The sequence below is a fragment of the Oncorhynchus nerka genome, linkage group LG10 (assembly GCF_034236695.1).
Source record: "Oncorhynchus nerka isolate Pitt River linkage group LG10, Oner_Uvic_2.0, whole genome shotgun sequence".
NCBI classification, from domain to species: domain Eukaryota; kingdom Metazoa; phylum Chordata; class Actinopteri; order Salmoniformes; family Salmonidae; genus Oncorhynchus; species Oncorhynchus nerka.
Genome location: NC_088405.1, coordinates 53,191,069 through 53,209,273, shown reverse-complemented (window position 1 = coordinate 53,209,273; position 18,205 = coordinate 53,191,069). Strand labels below are relative to the sequence as shown.

The 18,205-nt window shown below is 42.1% G+C and overlaps 2 protein-coding genes across 3 annotated transcripts; both read left to right on the top strand.

The window, feature by feature from the left end:
- The first annotated feature begins 3,321 nt into the window (after positions 1-3,321).
- On the top strand, positions 3,322-7,060 carry LOC115136414 (B9 domain-containing protein 2-like). Of its 2 annotated transcripts, XM_029671995.2 has the most exons (4): positions 3,323-3,736; positions 4,009-4,122; positions 4,230-4,355; positions 5,131-7,060. In XM_029671995.2, exons 2-4 carry the CDS (start codon positions 4,035-4,037, stop codon positions 5,442-5,444), a joined length of 528 nt encoding a protein of 175 aa, XP_029527855.1. In that variant the 5' UTR covers positions 3,323-3,736; positions 4,009-4,034; the 3' UTR covers positions 5,445-7,060. The 2 variants fall into 2 exon arrangements, with proteins under 2 accessions (XP_029527854.1, XP_029527855.1); XM_029671994.2 differs by having other exon boundaries at positions 3,322-4,122.
- A 1,887-nt stretch (positions 7,061-8,947) lies between these two features.
- LOC115135570 (transforming growth factor beta-1 proprotein-like) lies at positions 8,948-18,043 on the top strand. The gene is made up of 7 exons (XM_029670387.2): positions 8,948-10,363; positions 13,593-13,862; positions 14,119-14,196; positions 14,309-14,456; positions 14,925-15,075; positions 15,249-15,359; positions 15,501-18,043. The coding sequence occupies exons 1-7, from the start codon at positions 10,024-10,026 to the stop codon at positions 15,546-15,548; spliced, it is 1,146 nt and encodes a 381-aa protein (XP_029526247.1). The 5' UTR covers positions 8,948-10,023; the 3' UTR covers positions 15,549-18,043.
- Positions 18,044-18,205: the final 162 nt, after the last annotated feature.

The following is an 18,205-nucleotide window of genomic DNA, read 5'->3' as shown; positions in this document are numbered from 1 at the left end:
TTAATAATTTGTTGATTTTTGTTGTTGTCATTTTTAACCTTAAACGTCAATTATCTAAAAACCTGTAAACTCCAATTGTTTTCATTTTCACATATATTGTAGCTTAGACCCTATTTAACATCATCTGAGGTTTTTTGCGTTGTGTTGCCATTGGTTGACAACATTCTCGAAAACATATTTAGGCTGATAAATTTACTAAAATGGGAGATATTAAATGTCAACTTTCGAATTGCACCACAAATATGGTTGTTGGAGGTTCACACATCAGAGAATGTTGACTTGGATGGGAATATTTGTTGTTTTAAATTATACTGTCAATCCTCCCTATTGAAATCATAGAAATATAGACATGACCATTAAAGTTTAAATTAGACTGTGGGAGGACCGGTGGCCATCTTTGTGGCAGTAATTAGAAGTAAAAATTTCAATTCAATTTAAATGTCAATTGTGTACCAGCTATAAATTGCAGTGGTCTGAAGGGATATGTCCATTCTATGAATTATATTTCTATGATTAAAATGAAACCCATACTGTATTCAAGAGCATGATGTGTCTCAACCGATGGCAGGCACAACACAAAAAAAATATGAGTTTAAGCGTTCTTAGATCATTTACGTTAAAGGTAAAAAAAAATATTTAAAAATCATTCAAAAACATTTTCTTTCAAGAAATTATACAATAGTTTGAGAAGACTGTTTGCTAGCTTTTAATTAATAATAATAATATCAAACACAACGGTTTATCTTTTCCAGTGATGACGGCATGGATGTCTTATCGTATGTTGGGGTATGGTGCATTTGGAAATGGTGGGACATCATATAAACTGGGACAGTTTAATCCTGCCGTGTTTATTTCTTGGTATGACAAGAGAAAATCTAAACTATTGTTACTAAACCACACGATCAAAATTCCATCACTTCATTGGTGTGACATCACAGGGGGGGGCACAGCAAGCTTCAAACAGGAAGCTCAAGGTAAGACTTTTTTTCTCTCTTTTGATGTTAAGGTTCAAAAAACTGTCCAAATATTGCACTGTGCATACTATGTACTGGTGCATCAAAATATATAGAACGTTGCCAATATTATGTTTCAATTTTATAATTCAGTCATTTTCTTTGTTTACCAACCATAGCTAGCTAAAGTAGGACAGTATGGAGTTGATAAAGTGGGACAGCATAATACGCTTTTCCAATGGAGAAAAGAGATCCAGTTTTTATTTGAGACCCCATGTACTTAGATTAGTCAGGGCTCTGGTTCTTGCAGTACTGTTTTTTTTTTTAGTTAACCTCTTCAGACATCTATCCAACATATTATCCCAACACGTGATACATTTTTGAAATCCTCAGAAGTTTCCTAAACACACAAAACTTTATTGAATTGTCATTGGGGTACAATTAGGACTAAAGTAGTGGTGTCCCAGTCTACCACATGCGAATTGAAAATATGGTTTTGCCTCAGTATACACAAATGGGTGTGTCATGCCTCCTGTAAATATGATATCAAAATGTTGTTGTTTTTTAAAATTAGAAAACATCTTGATTTCAGAAATGTATCATGTATTGGGTTAATATGTGAAATAAATGTCGAAAGAGGGTACAGACGACGGAAATGCAAAGTGTCCCACTTATTCGTAATTCACCCTGTGCAAAATGGGTCACTTTTGAGCCCCTTTTATTTCCTAAATGTTTTGGTATTCCGGTACAAAACGTAACTTTCTGACCACTTATTCCATGGGCAAACATGTTTGGAAGGTTTTGTTTAAATCAAAAGGGATGCTGTCAAAAAGTGATTGAATTCGAGTGGAATTTCCCTCCTTATAACTAGCCAGTTTGTTTCTAACGTGGAAACGGGGATTGTTCGACAATGCAGCCGACAGTGAAGGCGACTGCTGGCTGAATGATCTACAATGCCGTGTTAAAAACAACTGGGAACTTGGAAATCTCTGACTTCCGACTTCGGTGCGTTCAACACAACATGGGAAATATGAAAAAACATGAGCTCCGACTGGGAGAAATCGTTTTGAACGGTCATCCAACTCAGAATTCCAAGTCTGGAACTGGACCTGAAGATCCCTGACGAGTTCCCAGTTGTCTTGAAAGGACCATAACCTCAACTCCATGTCATACGATGGAGTTCAGCGGTGACAAATGTGGGCGGACTGCACCCCCGACTACATAGAGTCCCTATCTGTTGATAGTACAAATTTTCATTCGTTAATGCTTTCTTTGTACCTATGTTTGTCCTGTGCAAATGCAAGCTTTTCTTTGGGTGCTGAAAGCCGAAGTTTTTGATAAAAGTAGAGGTTTATGCAACGTGTAGTGGTGTAAATTGCAATTAAGGATGTGCATGACAGATATTCTCTCTACCATCCACCACAGGCATGCAATCTCCCCACATGAAGAGGAACAAAGGGACAAATAGTCCAGTGGACTGTCTGCGCCTTGGCACCAGCCATGATGTCCGGGCAGTGAGGGCTGTGTATTTACTGATGAGAAGGGCTGCTGCTTCCTCTGCCATGGCTTACCTGGGTGCATTCTCTGCTAACTCTGACGCAAGGCTTCCTGACCTGCCGCCCAACCACAGACTTCTCTGACCTGGGCTCAGCAGGGGTGCACCACTCCTGCAACCAGACTGTTGACTCTCCTCACTTCCACAACTTTGGCTTTAAAGGGGGCTGACTCTGACTTTTATGTCTTTGACTGTGGGGGATATTCATTCTAGTGGAGAAATGATGACATCTACTGCCAAGACTTTCAATCCTCCTGTCCATCCTTAATAGAGCCCCACAGTGGAGGTGTCAAACAGGGAAATGGTTCCAATTGCTTTTACACCATTTTTCCCATAGGGAATTTTAGAAACACTTAAAATAAGGGCTGTGTTTTGTGTAGGCTCACCATGGTATGACGTTTTGACAACTATGTAAATCTCTCTCAGACAAGGTGACTTCTAAAATCCCCTATGGGAGAAATGATTGGAACCATTTCCTTGTTTGACCGCTAGGTTTTATGGGTATTATGTCTCATACTGTGGTACTCTATGAAAATACAAGGGCAATTGCCTCTTATTGTTGACCCATTTGTGAGTGATATGTGCTGATTTTAAAAAAACATTGAAGCTCTATTTTCTTATTTTTTATCCTTGTCTGTTTTCAACCTGTCTGATGCCATTATCTGGCTGTGGATAGCACATGGCTTTCTTGATACTGTTTTTAATGATGTAATGTAAGCATACCTTCTCTTTTCAACTGTTTGTTTTTAGTTTAATTATATGTTGCTTAATTAAATACCAGGGTCCAATGGGAAAGTGTTTCATTATCTCTTACCCCCATAGCGAGCAATATGCAGCCTTGTGTACCCTAGTTAGTACACAATAATGCATCATCACAAACATTTGATTGAAATAAATGTACACAGCCGGCTATACTGTTGCACATCTTTGTCTATAGAAAACAGTCTTCCATTGCAATAAGGCAGTTCACAATTTCCCTAGTTTTCTACAAGGTCATCCAGGCAAGGAGTACAACCATAAGAGCATTAGGTAAACACCCAAAAAGTTTATAAAGACAAATTCCCTCTCTTGACATAAATATTTGATTCCCTTGTGGAAGGAAGGGAACAGAGCGGTCAAAACCTTTTGCCGATTTCTCTCAACGTCAGCTTCCGTAGTTTCTTGTTTGGTTGCCAAGGAAATGAGGATCATGGTGGCTTCAGCATTTTCATCTGATTGAATCCAAGCGGTAGCTGTGTTTTTGACATTATTGTTTTTGTTTTACTGACTATGTTTTGTATGAAGTGATGTATTAAAACGTTAATCAAATGTTCGAGTTTGCTAACTAACTAACAACCATATTTCAGGCCAGCTATGTTGACAAATGTATCATTTGAACCTACGACTACGAGGCTAGCTAGCTAACGTTAGCCAGATAGCTAACTAGCTAGCTAATCCCAGCTAGCCACTGACACTGTAAACAGATGTTCAATTCAGCGTTATTACGTGCTCTACCTGCAGACAGAGGAGCTGCACATATACCGGTAATGGCAGAGCTGCACATTGTCGGTCAGATCGTTGGGGCAAGCGGCTTCCCTCAGAGCAGTCTCTTCTGCAAGTGGGGAATTCATACAGGTGTATTTTGTTGTATTGCGATTATTTTATTGATCATTTTACTTCACCTCATCCGTTGTGATTGTGGATTCTCTGTTTCCAACCACACGTCTATTTCGTTATGTAAGGGGGTGCATGGCGACTTCTCTCGGGCTTGAAGGAGGGGCAGACCCAAGTGGATTTGCCTCAGACAGGGGACATGGCATACTGGAGTCATCCCATTGATCTGCACTACACCACTAAAGGACTGCAAGGTAGTTAGCTACCTTCCTGACAATTTATAAGTAGCAGTTCAATCACAGACGTCAATTAAAAGCTACATAACTTACATACCTACATCTACCAAGCTTAGCTTTCAGGTAAAAAATAACAGGGTAAGACTGGAACATTTTCAAAGACTCCAGCCACCCAAGCAATAGACTGTTCACTCTGCTCCTGCATGCCAAGCAGTACCGGAGCGCCAAGTCTGGGACCAAAAGGCACCTGAACAGCTTCTACCCCCAATTCATAAAACTGCTGAACAGTTGATCAAATGGCTACCCGGACTATTTGCATTGACCTTTTTTTTGCACTGACTCTTTTACAGTGACTCTATGTGTGGACACTCACTGGACTCTACCCACACACATACACTGACAACCCAACACATGCACACACACACACACACGTTACACACACACACATGTTACACATGCATATAGATGCCTCACACACACACTTTCACACTCCAGATACGCTGCTGCTCTGTTTATTTTCTATCCTGATTGCCTTGTCACTTTTACCCCTACCTACATGTATATATTACCTCAACTACCTCGTACCCCTGCACATTGACTCAGAACTGGTACTTATATGTAGCCTCGCTCTTATTTTTTATGATTGTGTTACTATTTTCTATTTGCTAATTTTCTTACTTTATAACTGCATTGTTGGGCTCGTATGTAAGCATTTTACAGTAACGTCTACACCTGTTGTATTTGGCACGTGACAAATAAAATGTTACTATATTTGACTTCTCTTCCCCATTAGGCTGGCCCAAGCTTCACCTGCAGGTTTGGCACCAGGATGCATTTGGGCGCTGTCAGCTGTATGGGTATGGATATTGCCATGTGCCCTCCAGCCCAGGGCACCACCATGTACGCTGTGTGACCTGGAGACCACTGGGATCCTGGCAAGAGCAGATAGCTCAAACCTTTGTGGGTGGAGGTCCCCTGCTGCGCTCCCCAGACATCATATACCTTGGGGCGGACAGATATAGGCTGCACACAGTGGCTATGGGCACTGTAGAGCTGGAGCTAGGCATCATCATGCGACACTTTGACAGATATGGTGTAGAGAGCTGAAATGTTGAGAGATTGGACAGAGCAAAGGGTGAATGGAGAGAGGCCTGAATGGATCACTGTATTGTTAGTGGGTGTGGATTTTGACCATATCTGCAACGGGTACATAAGACTGAGCAGGTCAGATTAGATATTTTGCCTTGTGAGATGTGTTGATGTTGCATACATTTACTGTAGATACAAAAGTATGTGGACACCAATTCAAATTAGTGGATTCGGCTATTTCAGCCACACCCATTGCTGTCAGGTGTATAAAATCAAGCACACTGCTATGCAATCTCCATAGGAAAATATTGGCAGTAGAATGGCCTTACTGAAGAGTTCAGTCACTTTCAACATGGCACGGTCTTAGGATGCCATATTTCCAACAAGTTTGTTTATCAAATTTCGGCCCTGCTAGAGCTGACCCGGTCAACTGTAAGTGGTGTTATTGTGAAGTGGAAACGTCTAGGAGCAATAAATGCTCAGCCGTGAAGTGGTAGGCACACAAGCTCACAGAACGGGGCCGCCGAGTGCTGAAGCGTGTACCGTGTAAAAATCATCTGTCCTCGGTTGCAACACTCAATACCAAGTTCCAAACTGCCTCTGGAAGCAACGTCAGCACAAAAACTGTTTGTCAGGAGCTTCATGAAATGGGTTTCCATGGCCAAGCAGCAGCACACAAGCCTAAGATCACCATGTGCAATGCCAAGCGTTGGCTGGAGTGGTGTAAAGCTCGCCGCAGTTGGACTCTGGAGCAGTGGAAACATGTTCTCTGGAGTGATGGATCACACTTCACATTCTGGCAGTCCAACGAACAAATCTGGGTTTGTCGGATGCTAGAAGAATGCTTCCTGCCCTAATGCATAGTGCTAACTCTAAAGTTTGGTGGAGGAGGAATAATGGTCTGGGGCTGTTTTTCATGGGCTAGGCCCCTTTTTTCCAGTGAAGGGAAAACTTAAAGCTACAGCATACAATGACATTCTAGATGATTCTGTGCTTCCAACTTTGTGGTAGGCCTTTTCCTGTTTCAGCATAACAATGCCCCATGCACAAAGCAAGGTCCATACAGAAATGGTTTGCTGAGATCGGTGTGGAAGAACTTGACTGGCCTGCACAGAGCCCTGACCTCAGCCCCATTGAACACTTTTGGAATGAACTGGAGCACCGACTACGAGCCAGGCCTAATCGCCCATCAGTGCCTGACCTTACTAAAGCTCTTGTGGCTGAATGGAAGCAAGTCCCTGCAGCAATGTTCCAACATGTAGTGGAAAGCCTTCCCAGAAGAGTGGAGGCTGATATGGCAGCAAAGGGGGGATCAACTCCATATTAATGGCCATGATTTTGGAATGAGATGTTCGAGCAGGTGTCCACATAATTTTGGTCATGTATGTGTATAATGAGAAGACCCCAACATGCAAATGTGTGTCTTTCCCCTATTTCTCCACAAAGGGGGGGTGTGAGCATTTCAACACAATCTGCCCTCCTGATTTTACATTTTTGATATTATTTTAAACATTTTATATAACAGGTATTTAAAAATGCAAACCAGATTTTATACTGTACTTAATTTCAGTTTTCTATTTTCCTATGAACTTTTTTTTATATAGTAAAATTATGTAAATAAATCATTACCTGCATGCCTGTGATCTATAACCTAACCTGCATCATTTTGCTTTACAAATATTCCCTCAAAGTTTGCAAGTTTCATATCTAATGACACAATTAATTCACTCATCAATATTTTTTCGTAATAATATGCAGTTGTTAAAGTTTGATAGTAGATTGTAGTAAACACAGGGTGGAGACAAAATACACTGAATATACAAAGCATTACGAACACCTTCCTAATATTGAGTTGCAAAAAAGCCTCAATTCGTCGGGGCATGGACTCTACAAGGTGTTCCACAGGGATGCTGGCCCATGACTCAATTTCAGCTTTTATTTCTTTCATCACATTCCCAGTGGGTCAGAGGTTTACATACACTCAATTAGTATTTGGTAGCATTGCCTTTAAATTGTTAAACTTGGGTCTAACGTTTCGGTAGCCTTCCACAAGATTCCCACAGTAAGTTGGGTGAATTTTGGCCCATTCCTCCTGACAGAGCTGATGTGACTGAGTCAGGTTTGTAGGCCTCCTTGCTCGCACAGGCTTTTTCAGTTCTGCCCACAAATGTTCTATAGGATTGAGGTCAGGGCTTTGTGATGGCCACTCCAATACCTTGACTTTGTTGTCCTTAAGCCATTTTCCCACAACTTTGGAGGTATGCTTGGGGTCATTGTCCATTTGGAAGACCCATTTGCAACCAACTTCCTGACTGATGTCTTGAGATGTTGCTTCAATATATCCACATCATTTTGCTTCCTCATGATGACATCTGTTTTGGGAAGTGCACCAGTCCCTCCTGCAGCAAAGCACCCCCACAACATGATGCTGCCACCCCCGTGTTTTACGGTTGGGATGGTGTTCTTCAGCTTGCAAGCCTCCCCCTTTTTTCCTCCAAACATAATGGTGGTCATTATGGCCATTTTTGTTTCATCAGACCAGAGGACATTTCTCCAAAAGGTACGTTCTTTGTCCCCATGTGTAGTTGCAAACCGTAGTCTGGTTTCTTCCTTGCTGAGCGGCCTTTCAGGTTATGTCGATATAGAACTCGTTTTACTGTGGATATAGATACTTTTGTACCCATTTCCTCCAACATCTTCACAAGGTCCTTTGCTGTTGTTCTGGGATTGATTTGCACTTTTCACACCAAAGTACGTTCATCTCTAGGAGACAGAACACATCTCCTCCCTGAGCAGTATGACGGCTGCATGGTCCCATGGTGTTTATACTTGCGTACTATTGTTTGTACAGCTCCCAAGGATGAACCAGACTTGTGGAGGTCTACAATATTTTTCCTGAGGTCTTGGCTGATTCCTTTTGATTTTCTCATGATGTCAAGCAAAGAGGCACGGAGTTTGACGGTAGGCCTTGAAATACATCCACAGGTACACCTCCAATTGACTCAAATTATGTCAATTAGCCTGTCAGAAGCTTCAAAAGCCATGACATAATTTTCTGGAATTTTCCAAGCTGTTTAAAGGATGTCAACTTAGTGTATGTAAACTTCTGACCCACTGGAATTGTGATACAGTGAATTATGCACAAAGTAGATGTCCTAACCGACTTGCCAAAACTATAGTTTGTTAACAAGAAATTTGTGGAGTGTTTGAAAAACATTTTTTTTAATGACTCCAACCTAAGTGTGTGTAAACTTCCGACTTCCACTGTATATGAACTATAAAGATATTGTAGCCATGTCTGTCTTTTTAGATGATACTATGGATGATGCTATGTTTTTAGCACTTGCAGGTGGATTGAATTTAGCAAATCAATCAGTTATTTTAAGTTCTTCCATGTGTTGTCTTCCAGCAAAGCTAACAGAACAAGCAGCCCTGTGCTTTGAAATGGCAGAAGTTTCACAATGCTGCTCACTTCCTGGACTTAGTGTCATACATTTTTAGTGCAAGAGAGGAACTGGAGAAAAATATCCGTGGCTGAGGATGACTAGTAAAACAAACCGCACAATGAATGCATGAACAGTAGGGTCTAACAGGAAAGGTTGTGTCCAGAGTTTTTATTTTAGTCTGAAACGTTTTAACTAACTGGATCTGAATATAGTAAGACTAGAGAAGGAGCTGTAACTACGTGTGGGCGAGTTTGTTGTTGCTGTTAGGATGTCTCTGCTCTTTCATTTGTTGTGGTGTTCTCTGGCAAGGTTGGGATTGGAAAGTGCGTCTACTGGTCTAGTGAGTGACAGCATCAGTCTTGGAGAATTTGAATTGAAGCTAGGCAGTAGTTTTTTGACTCCTAACATTTCTTATGCTTAATGCAATATGCTGTGTGCATGTGTTTATGAATAACTTAAAGACGACTTCTCAATATTGTGATTTTTCTACGCTAATGAAATGGCCCTTTTGCTTGGAAAGGGAATTGGGTCAATTGACTAAAATTGATTCAGTAATGTTGTAAGACGACTGTCACGTTTGCAAAAAATGTGCTTAGGAATGTATTTTAACAAATTTAAAGTTTATAGAGGGTGGGGAAGAAAGTTGAGACAACTTGACAATTTTCATTGAGATTTCCCTTTTATAGTTCATGACTTTCCAAATCTCACAGTTTACACAGGGCCACCTGTTTCCAGAGCTTGTTTGTTATATTAACGTGTGTGTGTGTATTTGGGTCCCAGGGACAGGTAGTAATGTGGTGATGTGCTGTAGTTCATTCATTCCTTGAGTTGAGACTGCCTCTAGGGAGCACTGAGAGTATGCGAGGCACCGTACCAGTGAGACAGTGACTCAGTCTAGGCTGAGCTCTTGTGGTGCTTCTCCGTGGTCTGACCTCGGTTCCACAGCGTGCGCCAGTCACAGAGGAGCTCAACTTGAGATCCTGAAGAGCCTCCTGTGTTTCAGTGAGTATTGTGACAGCAGCAGGAGTAGTGCATTGAAATCAGCTCCCGCAACGGGACTCGGCGAGCTCAAACAGGACGGTAAAATCCACATAATAGTCATCTCTGAAAGCCTGCTGTCTTTAGAAGTCGTTCCTCTTTTGAAGTGGGCCATGAGGGCAGAATGTTTGACGCTGGTTGCCTTATTGGCGCTGGAATATGTGTGTCGGAGTGAAGCCATGTCCACCTGTAAGTCACTGGACTTGGAGCTGGTGAAGAGGAAACGTATTGAGGCCATCCGTGGACAGATACTGAGCAAGCTGCGGCTGCCCAAGGAGCCAGAGATTGACCAGGAGGGAGACTCTGAGGAGGTCCCAACCTCCCTGATGTCCATCTACAACATCACAGTGGAGCTGAGTGAGGAGCAGGTGCAGACGTACATACCGCCCACTCGGGATGCAGAAGAGGAGGCATACTTTGCAAAGGAGGTCCACAAGTTCAACATGAAACAAAGTGAGTACACTCAGTGCACTAGCTTTGCAAGGATAATGACGCCGAGCCTTTTTCTAAAATGTTTTATGAGATTAGTGGACACATTGGAAGGGATCTTGGGATCTCAACCAAGGGGTTGCAAGATCGAATCCTCGAGCTGATAAGGTAAAAATCTGTCGTTCTGCCCCTGAACAAGGCAGTTAACCCATTGTTCCTAGGGCGCCATTGAAAATAAGAATTTGTTCTTTATATGATTTGGCTAGTTAAATAAAGGTGAAATAAAAAATGCCTCCATACAGAATCTTTCCAGATTCTTGATACCCTCGTCTGCGCTTATGGACTGCCCTCTTCAATTCAAACCACAGGTTTTCAATGTGGTTCAAGTCCGGAGACTGAGATGGCCATTGCAAAAATGTTGGTTTTGTGGTCAATTAACCATTTATTTGTGGATTTTTTTTATGTGTGCTTAGGTTATTGTCTTGCTGGAAGATCCAATTGTGGCCAAGTGTCATCCTCTTGGCAGAAGCAACCAGGTTTTGGCTAAAATGTCCTGGTACTTTGTAAAGTTCCTGATGCTGTTGACCTTAACAAAGGCCCCAGGACTAGTGGAAACAAATTGGCCCCATAACACCATGCCATTGCAAGTAACAAAATATATTTTGGTACTTGTAACAAAATATATTTCTCTGTGCAATTGTATTAGTATAATATCATTTCCAAATGTTTTGAGCATGCTATGTAGCTTGGTATTTGTGTGACTTGTAGTATTTATAATTCTGAACCTACCTGTATATCCATGCATGCTGCTGCTTACACAGATAATAAGGCCTGGGTAATTCCAGTCCTCGGGGGGGGGGGGGGGGGGGGCTCATTGGTGTTACACTTCTTCTCCATCCCTAGCAAACACACCTGATTTTAAACTAATTGCATTCTAAACTGAAGATCATGATTAGTTGATTATCGGAGTCAGGTGTGTTAGCTGGGACTGGGGCAAAAACTGTGACACCAATCAGGCCCCCGAGGACTGGCGTTGCCCAGGCCTGCGAGTAGCTTGTCAAGTTAAAGTGGATGTTTCCCTAGCCTTACTTTAGTCAGGTATAGGAGTGTTAAATGCTTGATGTGTGTAGGGGGCTCTTCAAAGGTTGATTTTTAAGGTATAAATCTTTAATCAAGGCTGGCCGTTGTGTACAGTTATTTTAAAGGTTTCGTCTTAGGGCATACCATTGGAGAGGCGTGCGAGATATTTGCAGACCTATGCCTATTTGGCAACCCTTTTCCCACGTCGGAGAGTATATCCGTGGACGGTTCTGATAAGGAAATTGTTGTTTGCATCACTGTGCAGTTCCCAGGAATGAATTAAGTCCAATTGTCTACCACCCCCCTCGAAATGAAAACCAAACAAGCTCAGTTCTACTTCCCGTCTGCGGCAGCAAGTTACCCAATTGCGGGTCTGATTATCTATTCTAGACAAACATGTGAAACACCAGTGTGTTTGCTAAGCTAGACACAACATGGATTCCATGTTTGGTTTTGATTTAGAGGGGGTGGGGACATTTTAGCAATTGGATGTCATTTTTTCCTGGGCAAAGCTTAGGAACGATTTCCTTATCAGAACCGTCAACCGACCACTGATGTACTCTCCAATGTGGGAAAAGTGTAGCCAAACAGAGTCGGCAATCTCGGCAAGGTGGCTCAATGTTCTACAGCTAGACCAGAGTAATGTTAGACCATATTGTCACTTAGAATGTGGAGGGTGAGACCGATGGATGGGGCAAGGGAGGGTTCCTCGGACTGATTCCTGTGTGCTTATCTGGACAGCTGGCAGGAAGGAACACTTCAGGATACATTCTGTTAAATGACTCAAGTCGTGCCCTCGCCAATAATATGGCTTCTATCCCTGTAAACCACGAAGCACCTGTCAACCTTTTCACCACACTGGATTGTGCGACGTAGGATGATGCAGAGAGGGTTAGCAGACATGCAAACGATGAAGCTAATCAAGGCTATTTCAACCATGTCATATGTTGTGAATATGATGCATTTGAAATAGTGCTGTAGTTTCTGACTGAGCAAATGTAGAAACTGCAGTTGGTGGAACATTTTTAGGATGTAAATGTGTATAATTATGTCCTTTAGATAAGGTTGTTGACTGGAAATGGGTGTTTCTTCCATTGGTTTACTGAACTGACTGCAATGGCCCTGTCTGCTGTGTTTAAAACCACGGCCTGCCTCAACCTTTTACCTCTCCCTACCAGATGTTTCCTTCCCTTTGCTGGATCCTTCCCCTTTTCTCTGTCTAAAGACAGTATAAATCTCTGCAGTGTAAACTTGTTGTCCAGGCAGTCACTGAGCCGGGTTAGGTTTGCCCTAGAAGCTCTCATGATCGTGACCTCTGAATAGCTCCCTTTTTCGTTTAGTGTAATGCTATGTGGTGGTGCATCATGGTTTGCTCTCGAGAACCCAAGGTGGCATTCTGCTCAGAGTTCTCAGGCGTAAGTATCGCCCAGAGGCTGGGACCATGTGAACTACAATCCCCATACTCTGCTTTAATGTTTATAAACGTTAATAATCCTCACTTTGCAATAAGGTTTTGGAAACATAAAGCCCTCTCTTTTCACATCACATAAAAAATTACTTCACAAATGCAAGTTATACACTGTTTTAACACAGTTGCAGCCAACAATATTTTTCAATTGAGAATTGAAAATTGTTCTCAACTAGCCTACCTGGTTAAATAAAGGTGAAATAAAATTAAAACACTTTTTTGGCTTCCTTATTCCGTTACACGCAGGTGTTTCGAAGCACTCTAGATAGCTAATTAGCACAGGTGGTCGCCTCTGTCTTCTGTCGGTCTTCTGTAAGAAACCGCTGTAACATGGAAATATGGCTGGGGTTCCCCCTCCCCCAGCAGAAGATACCTTTGTGAATAGATGCTAGAGTTAGCTAGAGGCTACAGTGTGGTGTGATCTGGCCCCCAGAGCAGGCTCACTTCCTCAGCGGCCTTTCCAATGTGTAATTATTGTTACAGACTCACAGGGGTAATTTTGGCTCCAGCGGAGAGTATTTGAGGCAAAGCCAAACCTGAAACTGCTTTCGCCTCTCCCTGAGAGTGTCTTTTTATATAACAGAATCTATCCACAATAGTTTTATTACCGGTACAAATGCTTTCTCTATGGCCTCCTCTCTTACACCGACTGGTCCTGTAGTAGAAATAATTAACAATCACTGATGGACTCTCTTTCTTCCGCAGGTGAGAACACCAGTAAGTACCAAATGCTCTTCAACATGTCTGAGATGCGGTCTGTATTGGGGACAGATCGACTGCTCTCTCAAGCTGAGCTCCGTCTCCTCATCAAAAATCGTGGCATGCATGACAGCAGTGAGCAGAGGCTGGAACTCTACAGAGGCACTGGAGATAAGGCACGTTACATGAAGTCCCATTTTGTCTCAAAGGAATGGGCCAATCGCTGGGTCTCCTTTGATGTTACACAGACTCTGAGGGAGTGGCTGAAAGGGGCTGGTAAGTTACAATTTCCTTTAGGGTTGTAGTCATAATTGCATAACACAAACAGTCTGTTGAATCACTGACAATCATATCCTGTTACAAATCTGTGTTTGATTTAAGTGGCACTACAAAGAAGGCCTATGGCAAAGCATGTGTAAGAACTTTCCAATAGACTTTTACACCTAAAACAGCAGACCTATTCCTTCAGGTTTAAAAAAAAAAAAAAAAGTTGATACACAATTTATATTTGTATTTTTACAACATTTTCCAGGAGAGGAGCAAGGATTCCAATTGAAGTTGCCTTGTGAATGTGGGAAAGCAATGGAAGAATTCCTCTTTGAAATATCAGGTATTTGCAGTCTACTAGCTATATTCACTATATTGAAATCAACTCAAGCCACACTTTTTCTGACAAAGCTCCACTGTAAATCTCTTTACTGACAAATGTGTCAATGTTTTAGGGATGAACAAGCCAAGGGGAGATAAAGAAACTCTCTTCATGAACATGCCAAAGCCTCACATTTTACTGATGTCACTTCCTGTGGAACGCCACAGCCAGCTTAGCTCTCGGAAGAAACGACAAAGCACTACTGAAGAGATCTGCTCAGAGTGAGACTATTCTTTATTCCACCTGCCCAAGAAAACATGTTATAACTATAAATTAATGTCTCTTAAATGTGTGTTAATTAAGCAATAAGGCACAAGGGGGTTTAGTATATGGCCTATATACCACGGCTAAGGGTTGTTCTTTGGCACGACGCAACGCGGAGTGCCTGGATACAGGCCTTAGTCGTGGTATATTGGCTATGCACCACAAACCCCCGTGGTGCCTTATTGCTATTATAAACTGGTTACCAACGTAATTAGAGCAGTAAAAATAAATCTATTGTCATAGCGATGGTATATGGTCTGACATACCACGGCTGTCAGCCAATCAGCATTCAGGGCTCGAACCACCCAGTTTATAATCTCTTTTAGCTGATGGATATACTGTAGGCCTACATAGACGCCTTGTTAATGCCCTGTTTTTAAGAGATGAGGTGTATAACTCACAGGTGTGTGTGTGTGTACCCTCAGCCAAACAGAGAGTTGCTGTGTGCGAAAGCTTTACATTGACTTCCGTAAGGACCTGGGCTGGAAATGGATCCATGAACCCACTGGCTACTTTGCTAACTACTGCATTGGCCCATGCACTTATATATGGAACACAGAGAACAAGTACTCCCAGGTAATGCTACCAATCATGTACCTGTAAGCCTCCCTATTGTTTACTGTCTCTAAAGGATCTGTACAGTAATGCCACTATATAGCCACGGGGTGAGATTGAGACTATATTCAGAACAAGATGGTCTGTAACTGTTCCATGAGATATCTAGTAACCTTTTGTTTACATAACCACAGGTACTGGCTCTATATAAGCACCACAATCCTGGAGCCTCTGCCCAACCTTGCTGTGTTCCACAGGTCTTGGAGCCCCTACCCATTCTCTACTATGTGGGTAGACAACACAAGGTCTGTGAATACTGTATTGTTAACTCATAACATCCTCACTAAATTGAAATGATAGTCAACGAAGCTGCTGGGTTAAAATGTTTCTGAACAATGTCTATCCACTGAAGGTACTCTTCCTTTTTTTCTTCTTTTCTTGCACAGGTGGAGCAGTTGTCCAATATGATTGTTAAGTCCTGCAAGTGTAGCTAGAATTACATATATATGCATTTTCTTATTCATCGTATTTCCTTGTACTCATGGAGTCCTAGCGAAAATCTGGATGTAGTCCAGACATCATTTCCGAATGTTAATAATATTATTTGACATATTTCCCAGCCGAGGATTTCCCTATTCAATGATTAGTGGATGTTTTTTTATTTACATAGTGGTTTATGGAGTTTTTTAATAGTTATTTAGATTTGCCAATGTCCTGGGTGTGTCAATAGACTTGTCTTATTGCCATTGTGTTTCAGTATTTACAGTGTATTCACAAAGTATTCAGACCCCTTCTCTTTTTCCACATGTTGTTACGTTACAGCCTTATTCTGAAATGGATTAAATCAAATAAAAATCCTCATCAATCTACACACAATACCTGTACAAAAGGTTGTCCCCCTCCTCTCCTCTCTACCTAACTTCCCCTTCACAGTCCCTTCAGTTTCCCTTAAGTCCCGTTAGTTTGGCTGAGCAGCCTACCTAAGTTATCCCTCACCCAACATAGCCCTGCCATTCCCAAACAAACAGAGTGCTTGGAAAGGGGCATCTGGACACTGCACCCACCCACTCAGGTCAGAGCATTATTGCTGTCTGAATGGAGAAGACTCATGTGTCTGAGGACTTTTTATTGTCGACAGTAGCATGAAAGTCTGACTGTTGTGTGTGAGCGTCGAAAATAACCACAACAATAAGAATCCAAGTAATTCGGATTACCAAAATCATATAAACATATTCAATGGAAACGTCTGTGTGTGTGTGTGTGTGTTCATTCATGTTCTAACCGGACCGCACTATAGTGAGCAGAACCAAACCAATCAGTTCTAAGTATATAGCGGTTGAGGGCATTCACAGCCGTCCGCTTAGACGGGTGGGGGCATACCAGCCAACTGTTTTTATGTGGTCCTTCTAGCCAGATTTAGTGACAAACTGTTTTTTTACATGGTCCGTCATTTGTTCAGATTAGTCTTTACAATACCACAATGACATAGTGAAAACCTGTGATTGTGTCGAGGCACAGATCTGGGGAAGGGTACCAAAACATTTCTGCAGCATTGAAGATCCCCAAGAACACAGTGGCCTCCATCATTCTTAAGTGGAAGAAGTTTGGAACCACCAAGACTCTTCCTAGAGCTGGCCGCCCGGCCAAACTGTGTAATTGGGGGAGAAGGGCATTGGTCAGGGAGGTGACCAATAACCTGATGGTGACTCTGACAGAGCTCCAGTTTCTCTATGGAGATGGGAGAACCTTCCAGAATGTTTGTCAGCGGCAGGGAGTGGGAGACTAGTCAGTATCGAGGGAAAGAAGAACAGAACAAAGTACAGCGAGATCCTTGACGAAAACCTGCTCCAGAGCACTCAGGAACTCAGACTAAGGTGAAGTTCCACCTTCCAACAGGACAACGACCCAAAGCACACAGCCAAGACAATGCAGGAGTGACTTCGGGACAAGTCTCTGAATGTCCTCGAGTTGCACAGCCATAGCTCGGACATGAACCAGATCGGACATCTCTTGAGACCTGAAAATAGCTGTGCAGCGACGCTCCCCATCCAACCTAACAGAGGTTGAGAGGATCTGCAGAGAATGGGAGAAACTCCCCAAATACAGGTGTGCCAAGCTTGTAGCGTCATACCCAAGAAGAATCAAGGCTGTAAAAAAAAATCTAAATGTATTTTTGCTTTGTCATTATGGGGTATTGTGTGTAGATTGATGAGGAAAAATGTATTTAATCCATGTTAGAATAAGGTTGTAACGTAACCAAATGTGGAAAAAGTCAAGCGGTCTGATTACTTTCCAAATGCACTGTATGCTCCCTGGGGCACTTCCTCAGGAAGTATAGAGGAAGGAGACGGGATTAGTTTGAGTCTGTTACTCAAAATACTGAATGTACAATAGCATGAACTCCCTCTTATTAGTTGCCGTTCATCTTTCAAAGGAATGCATCTTCATCACACCCCTTCATCAAGTCTCAAGAAGGTAATGGAATATAAAATACAAAATAAACAAATTATGATTAAGCGTACTTGACCAACAGTTGACATAATTTGTAGATACTGTGTGCCTTTAACTATAAATAAGTTAACAGGCTGCTTGACTGACACTCTCTGATGGTATGTCAGGTCGACGTGATCGTGCTGGTTGGCTCTCACTCAAGGTTAAGTGCATGTGAGAGTCTTTGTGCTTGCAGACACCTGCAGCCCACTTTTCACGTTTCCCTCTCCGCAGTGCATTCCATCTGGTGGAAATACAGTACCACTCCCTTGGTGGGAGGCAGTCTGTAGGTGATTAACACAATACAAGTGAATAAGGGGGGAGGAAGATAAAGTAGCTTAAATGAAAGGGTTCTCATCTTCAGGGGTGAACACATGGCAAATAACGAGACACCCAGGTGTCCACGACATGTTCAATTCATCTAAAGTTAATCTACAAGTAAACTGTATTTTGAAGCATGGCTGTACAAAAATAAAGGCTGCCTTTTGAGACAATATTATCTCAGGCTTTCTCGGCCCGTGTCTGGTCTTTAGTGCCCTCTAGGGGCTTGACTCAATAAACAAAGTTACAGTGTTGAACAAGGTTTCCCAGTAAATCACTGTCTCAGACATTTTATATATCAATATATATTTATAAATCTTTTTAATAATTTAGGCAGGGG

What these genes read in the sequence shown, in the direction of transcription:
- LOC115136414 (XM_029671994.2), top strand. Translation starts at nt 3,972, where the DNA reads ATGTTCAATTCAGCGTTATTACGTGCTCTACCTGCAGACAGAGGAGCT. An exon ending in CAAGTGGGGAATTCATACAG is followed by an intron (nt 4,123 to 4,229) that starts GTGTATTTTGTT and finishes TCGTTATGTAAG; the next exon opens with GGGGTGCATGGCGACTTCTC. An exon ending in CACCACTAAAGGACTGCAAG is followed by an intron (nt 4,356 to 5,130) that starts GTAGTTAGCTAC and finishes CTTCCCCATTAG; the next exon opens with GCTGGCCCAAGCTTCACCTG.
- LOC115135570 (XM_029670387.2), top strand. Translation starts at nt 10,024, where the DNA reads ATGAGGGCAGAATGTTTGACGCTGGTTGCCTTATTGGCGCTGGAATAT. An exon ending in CAAGTTCAACATGAAACAAA is followed by an intron (nt 10,364 to 13,592) that starts GTGAGTACACTC and finishes TTTCTTCCGCAG; the next exon opens with GTGAGAACACCAGTAAGTAC. An exon ending in GGAGTGGCTGAAAGGGGCTG is followed by an intron (nt 13,863 to 14,118) that starts GTAAGTTACAAT and finishes AACATTTTCCAG; the next exon opens with GAGAGGAGCAAGGATTCCAA.